At 33.9% G+C, this 17,070-nt stretch overlaps 1 protein-coding gene across 1 annotated transcript in view; it reads right to left on the bottom strand.

The window, feature by feature from the left end:
• Nucleotides 1–17,070, bottom strand: part of HDX (highly divergent homeobox) — a 143,765-nt gene that overhangs the window by 124,668 nt on the left and 2,027 nt on the right. The window contains exon 2 of the mRNA XM_024753066.1: nucleotides 12,556–13,674. Within this exon, the coding sequence (XP_024608834.1) occupies nucleotides 12,556–13,674 (1,119 nt within the window). The remainder of the gene's footprint in view (nucleotides 1–12,555; nucleotides 13,675–17,070) is intronic.

Raw genomic sequence — 17,070 nt, 5'->3', positions numbered from 1 at the left:
AATTCTCTTTCCCTTTACATTTTATATGGTTGTTGTTGTTAAAATTTACAAGTTTTTTTTAATATTGTGTAACTAATAACATATTATTGCAGTTATGTTTACTTTGGCTATGTTTTTAACTTTTAAACTAGTTGTAAGTAAATTATGCACTGCTATTACCATATTGCAGGCTATAACTATGACTATTTATTTAATATTGCCAGTGAGATTTATGCTACCTTTTAATGTATGTTCTTAATTAGTGTCTGTTTACTTCCACTCAAAGAACTCTAGCATTTCTTGTAAGGCAGGTGTGGTGGTAATGAACTCCACTGGCTTTCATTTGTTCTGGAAAGTCTTTATCCCTCCTTTGTTTCAGATGGACATCTTTGCTGGTATAGAATACTTGGTTGACTTATTTTATTTCAATATTTTGAATATGTCATCCCAGTCTCTCCAGGCCTGAACAATTTTTGTTGAAAAATCTACCAATAGTTGTATGAGTATTCTTTTTTATGTAACTACTCTCTTTTTTTTGTACTCTAAAATTCTATCTTTGCCTTTGACTTCCGTGAATTGAATCATAATGTTTCTTACTGTGGTCCTATTCAGGTTCAACCTGTTTGAGATTCTTTGGGCCTCATGCCTCTGGCTGTCCTTTCCTCTCCTCAGGGTTGGGAAATTTTGAACCATTATTGCTATGAATATATTTTCTGTCCCTGTATCTTTCCCTTATCCTTCTGGAATTCTCATGATATGAATATTTTGCTTTTCATCATATCCCATAATTCCCATCGCTTTCTTCACTCTTTTTCATTCTTTTTTCTTTTTGCTCCTCTGGGTAATTTCCATTGTCCTGTCCTCCAGGTCACTGAATGTTTCTTCTTTATCTTCAAATCTATTTTTTTAACCTCTACTGAATTTTTCACTTCAGTTATTTTATTTTTCAACTCTAGGATTTCTGTTTGTTTGGGTTTTTTTGATGCTTGTTATTTCCTCATTGAACTTGTTTTGTTTATACATTATTTCCCTTATTTCATTAAGTTGTTTCTCTGTGGTTTTGCATAGTACATTAAACTTCCTTAAGATGATCACTGAATTATTTCTGACAGTTCATAGGTCTTTATTTCTTTAGGGTCAGTTATTGGAGCTATATTATTTTCCTTTGGTGATGTCACATTTACCTAATTTTTTAGTGATCCTTGATTCCTTAAGATGGTATCTGTGCATTTGAGTAAGTGGTTTCCTCTCTCAGACTTTAAAGTTTCTCTTTGGCAGAGATAGTTCTTCACCCATCAACTCAGGTTGGATTTCTGGGCATGTCTGCTGGTAATGTCCTTGAGCAAGTGGGACTTTCATCAGGGTCTATTTTTGGGCAAGGTCACTGTCCGAGAGCTCTGAGGACAGAGATACAGGTGTGTGCCACTGGTTCAGAATAGTTGGATAGAACCACTGGCTTGGTTTCCTACCTATGTGAGGCTATAGAAAGTGCTCTGCAGTTGCTTGGACCCTTTGTTCACGTTAACTAAGTGTTTAGGTCTGGGATTTATATTCCAGTGTAAGCATCGCTATGAATTTGATTCCCTGCCTTGTCAGGGCAGCAGTAAAGACCCCACAATTTGCATATTACCTTGTTTGAGGACCAAAATCAGGCAAGTCTATGTTCTGATTTCTGTGGCCATACAGGGCTACAGATTTTCTTCTGCAGCTAGAGGAAGCCATGGCTGTGCTCTCTACTTAAGTTCTACTGTAAGCAGGCTGTTGGATGGGCTATATACCTTCTCATGTGCACTGGGTTAGGTTCCCTCTTCAGTTGGACTGAAGGTTATATTCAGAAATGGGTGGGGCTGTGAATTATTTTCCCTGCCTAGGTTAAGCAAAAGAATCATCTCCAAGGTCAGAAAGCCTCTTTGTTTGTTGTCTTAACCAAAGCCAACCCATACCCCAAGTTCCCTTACTGAACAGGACCACTGATGTTGTTCTGCCAACTATTGGCTCTATCTGCCCACCTCTTACCTCAAGTGTTACTGAGCCTCACAGCTTCCAAGAGTTGTCACCAGCCCTTCTGGGCAGACGGGGCCAGAAGGCACTCTCCACAGCAGGTGTGTCAGCAAAACTCCTCTTTGAGAATCCAAATCAGGCAGATCTTTACCCTGCCATGTTCCATGGTCAGAATGCAGCTCCAACTTGGTTCCAGAGATGAGCAGAGCTTCTGGGTGGGATTACTATTTGGTCTTCATATGCGCAAAGCTGCTGGTTGGGATTACTATATAGCAAATATACTATCATATTTGCAAGTATGAATGCAGTCTTCCAAGATCTGTATGTTGGTTTCTGCAAGCTTCTCCCCCCATCACATTCAGATTCCCAGTGGTCAAGCCACACAGATTCCCATGAGAACGTCCATGTTGCAGAGTAGTTGCTCCTTCAAAGTGCTGAACAATGCTGGGGGTGGGCTGGTTGTCACCCTATTTTCTCTCTTTCCACTAGAGGAACCAAAGGCTCAGCCGAGACCTGTCCACATGGTGCTGTGCCGGCCTGGGTGAGAGACAATGCAATCTATATGTAGCTCCTTCTCTTACCCTTCTAATGCAGTCTGTCTTGATCTCTGTGGTGCAGCAGGATGATTCATCCTTATCTCCATGTGCAAGGATTCTCTCAGTAGTGTCTTATTCTTGAGTTGCTAGGTGTTGTTAGTTTTCATTTCTTGTTAGTTGTTTTTGTTGTGAGGGGAAGTGAAGTCAGGAACAACCTATTTTGCCATATGGGTGACATCAGAATCCTCATGGTAAAAACTTTTAGCAAATTAGATATAGAATGAACACACTTAAACATAAAGAGACCATATATGAAAAGCCCACAGCTAACATTATACTCAATGGTGAAAGGTTGAAAGCCTTACTTTTCAGATCAGGAATAAGACAATGGTGTTGACGCTCATCACTCTTATTCAAGCTAGTACTGGAAGTCCTAGCCAGAGTAATAGGGCAAGAAAAAAAGATAAAAGACATCACAAGTGGAAAGGAAGAAATAAAATTGGCTCTAGTTTCACATGACAAAATTTTATGTATAGAAAACCCTAGAGTTCACAAAAAAACTGTTGGAGTTAATTCATGAATTCAGTAAAGTAGACTGAGACAACATTAACATATAAAAATCAGTAACATTTATATACACTAACAATTGAATTATCTGAAAAAGAAAACAATCCCATTTATAATAGCATTGAAACAATAAAATAGGGCTTCCTTGGTGGTGCAGCGGTTGAGAATCTGCCTGCCAATGCAGGGGACACAGGTTCGAGCCCTGGTCTGGGAAGATTCCACATGCCGTGGAGCAACTGGGCCCTTGAGCCACAATTACTGAGCCTGTGCATATGGAGCCTGTGCTCCACAACAAGAGAGGCTGTGATAGTGAGGGGCCCACACACTGCAATGAAGAGTGGCCCCTGCTTGCCACAACTAGAGAAAGCCCTTGCACAGAAATGAAGAACCAGCAGAGCCATTAATTAATTAATTAATTAATTTAAAGAAAAAATAAAATACTTAGGAATGTATTAAACCAAGGAGGTGAAAGATGTCTACTCTGAAAACTACAGGACATTAATGAAAGAAATAGAAGGCACAAATAAGCAAAACAGTATCCTGTGTTCATGGATTGGAAAAATTAATATTGTTAAAGTGTCAGTACTACTCAAAGCCATCTATAGATTCAATGCAGTCCCTATCAAGATTCCAATAACATTTTTTATAGAAGTAGAAAATAATCCCAAAATTCATGTGGAACCACAAAAGACTCCAAATAGCCAAAACAATTCAGAGAAAGAGCAAGGCAGGAGGTATCACACTCCCTGATTTCAATCTATATTAAAAAGCTACAGTAATCACTATGGAAAACAAGATGGAGGATCCACAAAAAATTAAAAATAGAACTACCATATGATCTAGCAATTCCACTTCTGGGTATTTTGCTGAGTAAAACAAAAACATTATTTCAAAAATATATATGCACCCTGATGTTCATTGCAGCATTATCCACAATAGCCAAGGTATGGAAGCTACCTAAGTACCCATCAATAGATGATTGAATAAAGAGAAATCTGACACACACACACACCCACACACACACACACACACACACACACACACAATGTAATATTACTCAGCCATAATAAAGAATGAAATCTTGCCATCTGTGACATGGATGGACCTAGAGGACATTATGCTAAGTGAAATAAGTCAGACAGAGAAAGACAAATATCACATGATTTAACTTATATGTGGAATCTAAAAAACAAAACAAATGAACAAACATAACAAAACAGAAACAGAGCCATAGAGATAGAGAACAAACAGGTGGTTGCTGGGGGGTGGGGAATGAGTGAAATAAGTGAGAGTTAAGAGGTACAAACTTCCAGATGCAAAATAAATGACTCAGGGGGAAGAAATATTCAGCTTGGGGAATATAGTCAATAATAATGTAATATCTTTGTATGGTGACATGGTAACTAGACTTATTACGGTGATCATTTTGTAATGTATGGAAATATCAACTCACTATGTTTTATATCTGGAACTCACATAGTGTTGTAGGTCAATTATGCTTCAACCAACAAATAAACAAGCTCATAGAAAGAGATCAGATTTGTGGTTACCAGAGTCAGGGAAGGGGAGAAGGAGAATTGGATGAAGGTGGTCCAAAAGGTGCCAACTTCCAGTTATAAGATAAATAAGAACTAGGGATATAATGTACAACATGATTAATATAATTAATACTGCTGTATGCTATATATGAAAGTTGTTAAGAGAATAAATCCTGAGTTCTCATCACAAGGAAAAACACTTTGTTCTTTTTTTAAATCTGTGGCTATATGATATAATGGTAATCATTTCATGATGTATGTAAGTCAAAACATTAAGCTGTACACATTAAAACTTATATGGTGCTGTATGTCAATTGTATCTCAATAAAACTGGAAGGAAAGAAGCGATAGTAATCAAAACAGCATGGTACTGGCATAAAAACAGATGCATAGACCAATGGAGCAGAATCAAAAGCTCAGAAATGAACCAATCCATATATGTTCAACTAATATTTAGCTATGAAGACAAGATCACTCAGTGGAGAAAAGACAATCTCTTCAATAAATGGTGCTGGGAAAACTGGATATTCACATGCAAAAGAATGAAACTAGATCACTATCTTATGTTACTCCCCAAAATTAAGTGAGAATGGATTAAGGACTTAAATATAAGACTAGAAACCATAAGACCCCTAGAAGAAAACAGAAAAACAATCTCCTTGACATGGATCTTCACAATGATGTTTTTGTATATGACACCTAAAGCACAAGCAACAAAATCAAAAATAGACAAGTAGAACTACATCAAACTAAAAAGCTTCTGCACAGCAAAAGAAATGATTGATAAAATGTAAGGACAATCTATGGAATTAGAAAAAATATTTGCAAACCATGTATCTGGTTAAGGGTTAATATCCAAAATATATTAAAAAATTCATACAACTCAATAGCAGAAAACAAATAATCCAATTTAATAATCCAATTAAAATATCAATAGATATTTTCCAAAGAAGATAAATGATAGCCAGCAAGTATATGGAATGTGCTCAGCATCACTAATCATAAGGTAAATGCAAATTAATCTCACAATGAGGTATCACCTCATGCTTTTTATAATGCCTATCATCAAAAAGACAAGAGATTAAAAATGCTGTCAAAGATGTGGATAAAAGTGAAAACTTGCACACTGTTGGTGGGATTGTAAATTGGTACTGGCACTACACAAAACAGTATTAAGGATCCTCAATAATTTAAAAATAAAACTACCATATAATCAAGCAACTTCACTTCTGGGAATATATCTAATGGAAATGAAAACACTAACTTGAAAAGATATTTGCACCCTCAAATTCATAGCAACATTATTTACAATAGCCAAGACATGGAAACAACCTAAGTGCCCATCAACAGATTAATGGATAAAGAAGTTGTGAAATATATATAGAATTGAATATTATTCAGCCATAAAAAAGAATGAAATCCTGCCATTGGCAGTAACATGAATGGACCTCAAGGGCATTATGCTACATGAAATAAGTCAGACAGAGAAAGACAATTAGTTGTATGATCTCATATGTGAGATCTAAAACAAATGAACAGACAAAAAAATCAGCCTCATAGAAAAAGAGATCTGATTTGCAGTTCCCAGAGGCAGGAAGTGGGGGAATGGGAATTGGACGAAGATGATCAAAAGGTACAAAGTTCCACTTACAAGATAAATAAGTACTAGGGATATAATGTACAGTGTCATGACTATAGTTAACACTGCTGCTGTATGGTATATTTGAAAGTTGTTGAGAAAGTAGTTCCCAAGAGTTCTCATCACAAGGAAAGAAAGATTTTTTTTTCTTTTTCTTTTTAAAATCTATACATTAGATAATGGATGTTAACTAGACTTATTGCTTAGTAATAATTTCACAATATATGTAAATGAAATCATTATGCTGAACACTTTAAATTTATACAGTACTGTATGTCAATTATATCTTAGTAAAACTGAAAAAATATGCAAAATAAATACCAAAAAAAGAAAATGAAAATTTAAAAAAATGTAATGCTCCATATTAATATAAAAAAAATGGAAAAGTGCACATGAATATACCTCTTTAGATACAGAAATAGCATTTGACAAAAATCCAGCACATTTTCATGATGAAAGCACTCTAAACCAGGAATAAAAGGGGTCTTTTATTCTTTATCATCCTGATAAAGACCATATACACAAATACCACAGGTAACACCATATTTAATTGTGAGATGCTGAATTTTTTTCCATTTAAGATTAAGAAGAAGAGAAAGATGTCTTACCACTTCTACTTAGCATTGGATTGGAGGTTCTAGAAATTAGTCAAGAAAAAGAAAATGTAGTAAGTTTTTACACAAGTAAAACCATTTGTGCTTATAGATGGCATGATTTTACATAAATACAACCCTAAGAAATCCACTAGTGTCTAATATAACTAATAGATTAGTTCAGTACTTTTTCAGGATACAAGATGAATGCACAAAAATCAATGAACAACAATTAAATTAAGAAAGAAATTCCATTTAAAATAATGTTAAAAGTTATATACTTATATATAAATTTAACAAAATAAGTGCAAGACAACTGAAAGGTACAACACATTGTTAAAAGAAATTAAAGAAGACCTAATAAGTGGAAAGGCATACCATGTTCATGGATCAGAAGACACAGTATTATTAATATGGCAATACTCCCCAAATTGATCTACAGATTGAATATGATCTGTATCAAAATTCCATCTGTTGTTTTTGCAGAAGTGGATAAGCTGATCTTAAAATTCATATGCAAATTTAAGGGACCTAGAATAGTTAAAATAATTTAGGTAAAATAGTAGACATTTGGAGGACTCACACTTCACAATTTCAAAACTTACTACAAAGGTACAGTAATACAAACAGTGTTGTATCAGCATAAGAAGAAACATATATATCAATTCAATAGAACTGAGAGTCCAGAAATAAACTCTTCCATATGATTAATTGATTTAGAGAAGGATGACAAGACCATTCAATGGGGTAAGTATAATCTTTTAAACAAATGATGATGGGACAGCTGGATATTTATATGCAAAATAATCAAGGTGAACTCCTACCTCATATCATACACAAAAACAAGATCAAAACAGCTGAAACGCCTACGTATAAAAGATACAAGTATAAAATTCTTAGAAGAAAACATATAAGTCAGTCTTTGTTATTTTGGCTTAGATAATAGGTTCTTAGATACAACACCAAAAGCACAAGTAATGACAGAAAAAAATAGATAAATTGGACTTCACCAAAATTAAAATTTGTGTTTAAACAATACACTCAAGAAAGTGAAAAGGAAGTATATGGAGTGAGAGAAAATATTTGCAAGTCATATATCTGATAAGGACTAGTATAGAGAATATGAAGATCTAAACACAACTCAAAGAACAATTTACAAAATGCCCAAATTCTCTGAATAGACATTTCTCCAAATAAGATATTTGAATGGCCAATAAGCACATGAAAAAGGAGTTAACATTGTTAGCTGTTAGGGAAATGCAAATCAAGATCTCCCTGAGATATTTCACACCCATGATACTGGCTATAATCAAATGACTGACATGACAAGTGTTGGTCAGCATGTGGAGAAATTAGAATTCTTTTACATTGATGGTTGGATTGTAAAGTGATACAACAACTTTAGAAAAACTTTTGGCATTTCCTCAAAACTTTAAGCATAGAATTACAATATGAACTAGAAATGCACTCATAGATATATACCCAAGAGATATGAAAACATTTCCACACAGAAATTTGTATATGAATGTCCATAGCAGCACTATTCATAATAGACAATATGTAAACAACTCAAATGTCCATCAACTAATGAATGGATAAACAATTTATGCTATATAGACACAATGGAATATCATAGAGCAATGTAAAAGAATGAAGTGCTGATACATACTATAGCATGGACCTTGAAAACATTATGCTAACTGAAAGAAGCCAGTCATAAAAAACATTATATTGTATTATTCCACTTATAATAATATTCAGAATAGGTAAATCCATAGAGAAAGATTAACGGTTGTCTAGTACTGGGATGGGGGATTTGTTGTGCTAATCAGTATGTAGTTTATTTTTGAAGTAACAAAATGTTCTAAAATTCGATTGTGGTACTGCTTGAACAGAGCTGTGAATATATTAAAAACTATTTAATTGTACACTTCTGATGTGTGACTGCTGTACTATGTGAATTATATCTTAATAAAGTCATTTAAAAATGATCCATGATAACTACACCTATTCAACACAGATTACTATTGCTTTTTTAAAGTTTACTATTTTCCTGAGAGTTATTTTAGCAAAGTCAATCTTACTGGCCCTCACTTTCCTCAGGTCAAAATACCATTTTTATTGGTTTAGAATGTCATGATGTTTAAAGTTTTTACAACTATTAAATTTCCATGTTTATTTAAAAAGTGAACTTAAGCACACAAATACTGAATAAATTTGGAGGGTAATACCAAAGTACTCCCACTGGTGGGGGATACATTGTACTTTTTTAGTAGCTTTTAAAGAAACCTCAAAGTGCTCTATGTCTATTAACTTCTAAGTTCTTAAGAAGTTCACAAGAGTTGGGGATACATTTAATTTTTAAGTAATAATAATAATTACAACAAAATCCTGAATGTATAGCACTTGTTTTCCAAAATACCCCAATATCTTCACATAGATTATCATCAATTATTAATCTGTAATCAACACAGCACTCAAGATGGGCTGACATAGACATAATATGAAAAGTGAAAGGCACTTTGGAGACCAATACAGTTGCAATCTAGCTCCAAAGGAGTGAGGTCAACCCATAGAGATTTTGAAATAGAACTGGGCTATAGTATCCTGGTATAGTTACCTCCTGACAGTTTCCTTATCATCACTTCAACTCTTAATATGGTATTCCAAAGTGACTCCAAAACAGAGCTGATTTCAACTCTTTAGCATCCTCGTGCATTTCCTCAGTTTGTACTCAGTCACCTATATAGCTTGCAACTAAGCTATACTCTAGGAATAGGACCTCGGCTTGAAGATACCTGGTACAACAGAGAGAAGAGGCAGATATCTCTGTTATATTATAGTCCCAGGGTCAGAAACTAAAGAGAATTGCTTGCTTGCTTATAGTTTCATAGCTAGAAAGTTGACAAGATGGTCATAGGTTTTATTTTTCTAAGTCCAGATCTACTAATAATATAGCTTGGTAATAGAGTGCCATCAAAATCTTGGAGGATAACTACCATGGACTGAGAGTTTGGGTCGCAGCTGAATTCATATGTTGAAACCTAATCCCCAAAGTAATGGCAATTGGAGGTGGAGCTTTTGGGAGGTGATTAGGTTGTGAGAATGGAGCCCTCATGAATGGGATTAGTGTCCTTACGAAAGAGACCCCAGAGGGCTCCCTTACTACTTCTGACACATGAAGACTCAGTGAGAAGATAGCGATCTATGAATTAGGAAGCAGGCACTCACCAGGTACTAAATCGGCCAGCACCTTGATCTTGGGCTTCCCAGACTCTAGAACTGTGAGAAATAAATGTTTGTTGGTTTTCAAGTCACCCAGTCTAGGATATTTTTGTAATAGAAACCCAAATGGACTAAAACATTAGTCTTCATGGACTACACTTCCCCAGGCTACCTTGGTTCCCTAAAATCTCTACTAATTAAAATAAACGTGGGGCATGAAACTAATATAATATTGTGTCTACTATACTTCAATTTAAAAATATATAAATAAAAACAAACAAAAAAGAAAGGTGGGGCAAAGTGATGCCCCAAGAGTTCTATGCAAAAACTCTCTACCATACTGTCTCAGATCAAGTTGGAGGAGTTCTGTTATAATATAAGTAGAAATATATGGGCTTTTAATACATAGATTATAGTGAGGTTGAAAGCTGATCACAATCTTCTTTCAGCCAGCACTACAGCTATTTCTTCCTCAATCACACTGTGATAACTGTGGGCTGTGCAATATTTTACTTGAAATGGAATATAAAGAAGACCTGGACTAGCAGGGTTTCATTAACTTTCCAACTATGATGTCATAAGTACAAGAAAATTTATGTGCCAGGGAATGTATACGGAAGCTTGCACAGATTGTATTATTTCATCTATAGCATTCCTGTGAAGTATATATTATTAAGTGCATTATACAAATTAGGAAACTCTTACCCAGAGATGTTATGACACTTGCCTGAGGTCACATGAGTAGAAAGTAGCAGAGCCTAGATTTGAATCCAGGTCTGTCTGGCTCTAAGCCCATGCTCTAAATTATGTCAGATTGTCTTTCTTTAAAGAGATTACTTTTCCAAAAATATTGCTAAGATTTATTCCATTTAAAATGTTCCTTTATATAAAATACATTTTATTTCTTTAAAAGTTCTGCCAGCAAAAAAGATAAAGACTGTAAAAAGGTCTTTTTTTTAGGCTAAATTATCCTTTAGGGAGCAATCAGTTTACGAAAAATTAAAACTTAAACTTTGCACTCTCAAGCCTCCAAATATTCTAATAAAGTTGAAATTGTTAGGCTGCATGGTAAAGCAGAAAAAAAAAAAACACATGATATATTTCTGAGTTGGAATCCTCGTTCTGTCATGTATTGGTTGTATGATTCTAGACAAGATATTAAAACATGGATAAAATGCTTATATGACCAGATTGCCATGAAGATTAAATGAGATCAGGTATATAAATGGTGCCTAGTACATGCAAGGTCCTCAACAAATCATAAATGTTATTATTATTACAATTATTAGGAACAACACTGCTGAAGGAATAAAAAGTACAAAAGAGGTGAATGAAAAGGGGCATTGGGAAGGATCTTAAAGGTATAGTTCAATGTTACTTTAAGCATGCTTTAGGAAAGAGCAAACACAGAAAAATGAAAAGATCCTTAATAAGAAATGTCTACTAATGATGATGATGGAGTACTATTCTGTTAGAGATAGGTGCCAGAGGGATACTTCCTATACTCTATTAATGCTTTTCATCTTGTAGCAGGGAGCTATAAGATAAAAGGAGTCAAGAGAAGTTGGTTTCTTATATTGGTTGATAATAGCCTGGAAGCATTTTAAATACAGATAAAAAATACTGTGGTTGAACAAATTAAAGGGTCTAGCTAGCAGCAAGAAAAAATGGCAAACATCCCTGCTTCGCTATTCAAATTCTCTAAAGCAGATTTTTTCAGAAAGAAGATCTATGGCCTTAAGAGATATTCTGAGGTAGGTTTATACCTCACTGTTGAGATTATCTGAAGCATATCTAAACAACTAAATATGTGACACAGTAAAGAAATAATGCTTATTTTTTTCACAGGTCAAAAATTGCTTTAATTCTTACTTTGAATGTGTCTCTTCTCTCTAAACATTTTTAAAAAGACAATTTGATTAACGTTGCACTTAATGTTTTAATAAAGCATTTACTTTTAGAAAAAAAACAGCTGGCTGAGTTACTGCAGGCTCTGATTTCTCAACCATTGTGGCCTAGAGAAATGATTGACTTGCCTGACTATATACCCAGGGAAAGCACCACTCATCTAGTGACATCTTCCTAAACTGCAAGTAAAAGTCATAACAGGAATAATCTATGTTCAAGAGGATGAGTCTAGCCAATTCAGTCCTATTTTAGTGATAGGAAATGCCATGCTTCCCATAAGGCTATTATTTCCTGAACAAAACTATTTGAAATGTCAGAAGATAGTTACCATGTTATAAAAATTATTATATTCCATGAAAAAAAAAGGATGCACCATTTTTAAACATGACAAATAAAGCACAAGATTCTTTAAATAGTTGACCCCAAACCACTATTTAGAAGCAAACAAATCAAAGTACTTCAAAATATAAGTTAAGTGACCCAGATCTCAAGTCTAATTGATTACCAACACAATTTTTTAGACCAAACAAACTTTTATAAAACCTTTATAAAATAAACATACACATTACCTGGTAATTGTTTTGGTTTTGTGATAACCTCAATTGGTTTGATGATGCAAAATGTGAAGAAAAATTACTCCGTGATGGATTTGTATTACTGTACATTGTAGTAGATGCTGTATGTAATGAGGTCCGTGGTGTCAAATGGTATTCTCTGTTTTGATACAGTACATTGTCTGACAAGTCTCTAATATTCACCATTGGTGAATTTGGCATATTTCTTCCTGGTCCAGGCAAAACTGTACTTTGGTTCTCAGCTCGAAGGGAACTGCCACTTTCATAAAATCTTGAGTAGCTTGGTATCTGTGCTCCCATCAATGCCAACTCTTCCTCTCTGGCATACTCATCATCAGCATCTCCAGTCTCCATTGCAATGGACAAACAAGTTCCTTCTGTTGAACTAGGAGGCTTCTGTGGGGCATTTCCTCCCAGAATTCTCTGGGGGTAATCACTAACTGCCAATGAAAATACTTCACGGATTTCCAAGTTTTGTGTTCTGCAGTAAGGGTCTCTAATAGGTGGCTTTTGCCCGCATAAGTTATATGATGCTAGACCCGTGTGTTCAGGCTTATATGATCTTTGAATTCCGACTGGTTCAATTTTGCAAGGTTGGTGGCACACAGATGGCTTTTGTGGTACCGTCAACTCAGAGGCTTGCATTGAAGAGCTTCCATAGTGTTTCTTTGTGTGATTGTATACAGAGTTTCCAGCATTTAGCACACTTGTCTGTCTGGACAAAATAATTGTTTTTTCACCTAAGAGCAGAGAGGCATTTTTACAGTGTGCTACTTGTCTTTGAACAGGAATGTGCAACTGAAACTCAGTATCATTTTTACTGGCTGTTTTCTGACTAGGGATTTTATGTGCTTCTGTAATTTGTGTATTTGTATGTTTGGTTGTCCCTTGCCTACTTGATGAACTGGCTGGACTGTATATACCAGTTACAATGACATCATTATTGGGTGATATCCAAGAAGACTGTTGTCTTGAGGGTGGAGCAATATTAACCACATTTCTGACTGTAACGTCTGGAGCTGCCAAAGGAGTACCAGAAACAGTTCCTGTTGTTGCTGCTCCTGATTCAGAATTCTTACTACTCATTTTTCTTCTCTTATTGCCAACCCACGTCTGGAAGAATAAAAAAATGATATTATGGAAAAGTTCTTAACCAAAAAACAAGAAAAAAACAATTCCCATGTGATAAATTATATTCTCATTTGTCATAAAATCAAGGCCTATACAAATTTAAAAGAAAAAATTATACAATAAAAGAAAAAGTAACTAAAGTATAAAGTCAGAGGTAATGAGGGACCAGCACGTAATAAATATCTAGGAACTTTGATAGGAGAATTGTATTATTCTTCTTTTCCTCAAAACCCTTCCAATTAATGTGTAGCAAGAACCCTAAAATGTTTATATCCCTTGACCTAGTAAATTCATTTCTGGGAATTTACCCTAAAAGTAATCCTAGATGTATACAAAGTTTATATGCAAAGATGTTCATCATATTTATGTATAATAGTGAAAAATTGGAAACATACTAGAGGTAGGATGTTTAATGACATTGGAAAATGCTCATAGTATTGTTAAAGAAATATACACTAGGCATCTTCAGATTTAACAACTTCTATGAATATATCATAACTTGGTTAATTTAATATTGCTAGATATTTAGATTACTTTTAGAAATATTCACTATTTTAAACCATATAGCAATACACTTCACTGTGCATGCATCTTTGTACTATTGGTCCATTAGAATGCCATCTTTAGAAGGAAAATTGCTGGGCTTTTTGATATTTTCAAACTACCCTCCAATGTATACGAGTTCTGGTTTCCCCACACCCTCAACAACACTTTGCATTATCTTTTTGTAGTCTCTACTAGCGCAGGAGTTAAGAAAAGGTATATAATTGCTGTTTTGATTTGAGTTTCTCTGGTTACTATATCACTTTGATAGAGTTGCTTACTGATTACCTCTACTAATTTTTATATTAGGGTATTTGTCATTTTTATTTGATTTATAAGAGCAATTTCCTACTAGAGGTAGCAGCACTTTGTCACAAGTTGCAAATATTTTTCCCAGTTTGTCATTAATTTGTGGTAGTTATTTTCTTCTTTATGTTTTTCTCGATTTACCAAATCTTATACAGTGAATATGTATTACTTTTATAAACCCAAAATTAATAAAAATAATACCAGTGGTTGGCATTTAGAATTTGATTACAAACTATGTACTTTTATATAAGTAATTTATTATAACAATCTTAGTATTATTACACTGAATCATGATTCTTCTTAAAATATGCAATAAGAAATATTATGTTCCATAAAATTATTAGTAAACTTTATAATTATTTCAAAATGCATACCATATTATAAACTACCAAAACACATTAATCTATTAAGAATTTCAAAAAATAAATAAGTGAAAACATTAAATGAACTAGTCTTGCACAAACACGGTGCAGAGTGTATTTGGTTAATTTTGTGTGATGTGCTTTTGAAAACCACATAAATTATCCAATTTTCAATGTATATTTATATTATATACAACATTAAATGTTGTAATACTATAAATAAAAGCTAACATGTATTGAATCCCCATTATGTGTTTTCATATATATTAGCTCCTTTGCCAGGTATTATTTTCTAATTGTATAAATGAAGAAACTGAGATTCAGAAATACTAACTAGCTTGTGGAAAGATATCCTGTCAGCTACTGGCAGAGCAAGGAATCAAAATCAATTTAACTTGACCTCAAAGAACATTCTCCTTCCACTATGGTGAGAAACTCCTGAAATGGAGTTGGCCACTTCTGTTGGACATTTTACTTTTATAATTAGTACTTATCTAATAAAATGTCCCAGAAACTGAGATGCTCCATTTTGCTTCACATGAGGCTGTGGGAATTTAAAACTCACTCTTATTTAGCTTTACTAAACAGCAGAAGTGAGAATTATAAGCAGAGGGACAAATGAATATAAATGTCACAAGAGAAGGAGGCAGGGGAGAAAAACTAAAAGGTTCTAAAGTATACACTCAAGAGAAATATTTAAAAAGAAATATGTGGCTGCTTCCCACTAGCTGGATATATATATGCGTGTAGCTGATTCACTTTGTTATACAGCAGAAACTAACACAACAATGTAAAGCAATTATACTCCAATAAAGATGTTTAAAAAAAAAGAAATGTTTGGGGATATATATAATTTCAATTTATGGTTCAAAAAAGTGAATATTACAGATATTCAAAATAAGTCACTGTGTTATGGCTTTTCAAATAAAAATATGCATAGGAAGCATGATGCATTTGTTTGTAATTTCAATATTTTAAAACTTTCAATGGGAAAGCATAGTGAATTGGTAAAATTTAAACTCAAGATCTACTACATCTGGAGGGCAACGCTGGGCAAGATTTCTAAGAAAACAAACAACCTACCATGTTCTCATCACAATACCTACCTTAACATAGGAATTTTAAGTGATCTTAGTGCACTGCAAATTTATGGCTTACTTTTATAGTTTTATAGTTCATATATATAGTTACTTATATAGTTTACTAGATATCTATATCATGTACCCATAAAAAAGTAAAATGCAATAGTAAAATGAATATCACATGAATATGAAACTCAGCTATCTAACAGCTTCACTTGTGCAGAATGCAACCAATATAGATGTCACAAGACCCATGTACTTTATTGAACAGACAACACCTGAACTTAAAACACACCTTATCTTATTTTACACATAATTTTAACAAACCTGGTATCTTTTTCTTTTTTCTTTTTTAACAAAACAGGATGGGGCTTTGGTAATAGTGATTGCTGTTGAAAACACCTTGATAGCACCAAAACTAAGAATGTTCATTAAATACTACTCACTAAAGAGGAGAAGAAAGGAAAAATAAAAGAGAATTGTTGTGAGAAATCATTAAATGGTCTGGGGTTCTTTAGTAAAGGAGAAAGTCACTCCATATAACTTACCATGTTGTAAGCATTATTATTTTATAGCACAGTACAATAATTGATTTCCATAGTAAAACCCTGAGTCAAAAAGTAAAGGTTCAGTTATTTTCAATAGTCTCTATTGAAGTAAAGTAGGAAAGTATATAGTTAAGAAATATATTTTAGTAAAATGTTGAAAATAAAGAAAATGCATTACCTAAAGGTTACCAGTAACTGAATTAAATTTTACTAAAAGTCATTCAGTTACAGGATCCAAAATTTACCATTGCCTATAGAATGTAAATTTCTCATTCCAAATGTTTCATTAGTGAGAGAGAAAAAATGGGTCAATCAAATTGATATGATGAGCATTTGGGGTTTGGAACTAATAAAGTGATACTACATAGAAAAAAAGAAAGGCAATAAATTTGGGTAACCAATCCTTGGTGTCCATTAAATTCTTTTTCAGTCCTTTTTTAGAAAGTCAATGTCTCCAAACTTTTCCTTTTTCTATACCTCCTTCTTTTTTTTCCTGTTCCTTTTCCTCACTATATATATATATATATATATATA

This window comes from Neophocaena asiaeorientalis, unplaced genomic scaffold (genome assembly GCF_003031525.2).
Source record: "Neophocaena asiaeorientalis asiaeorientalis breed wild unplaced genomic scaffold, Neophocaena_asiaeorientalis_V1.1 scaffold702, whole genome shotgun sequence".
NCBI lineage: Eukaryota > Metazoa > Chordata > Mammalia > Artiodactyla > Phocoenidae > Neophocaena > Neophocaena asiaeorientalis.
Note: the sequence above shows the minus strand (reverse complement) of the source record. Positions and strands in the feature narration are given on the sequence as shown.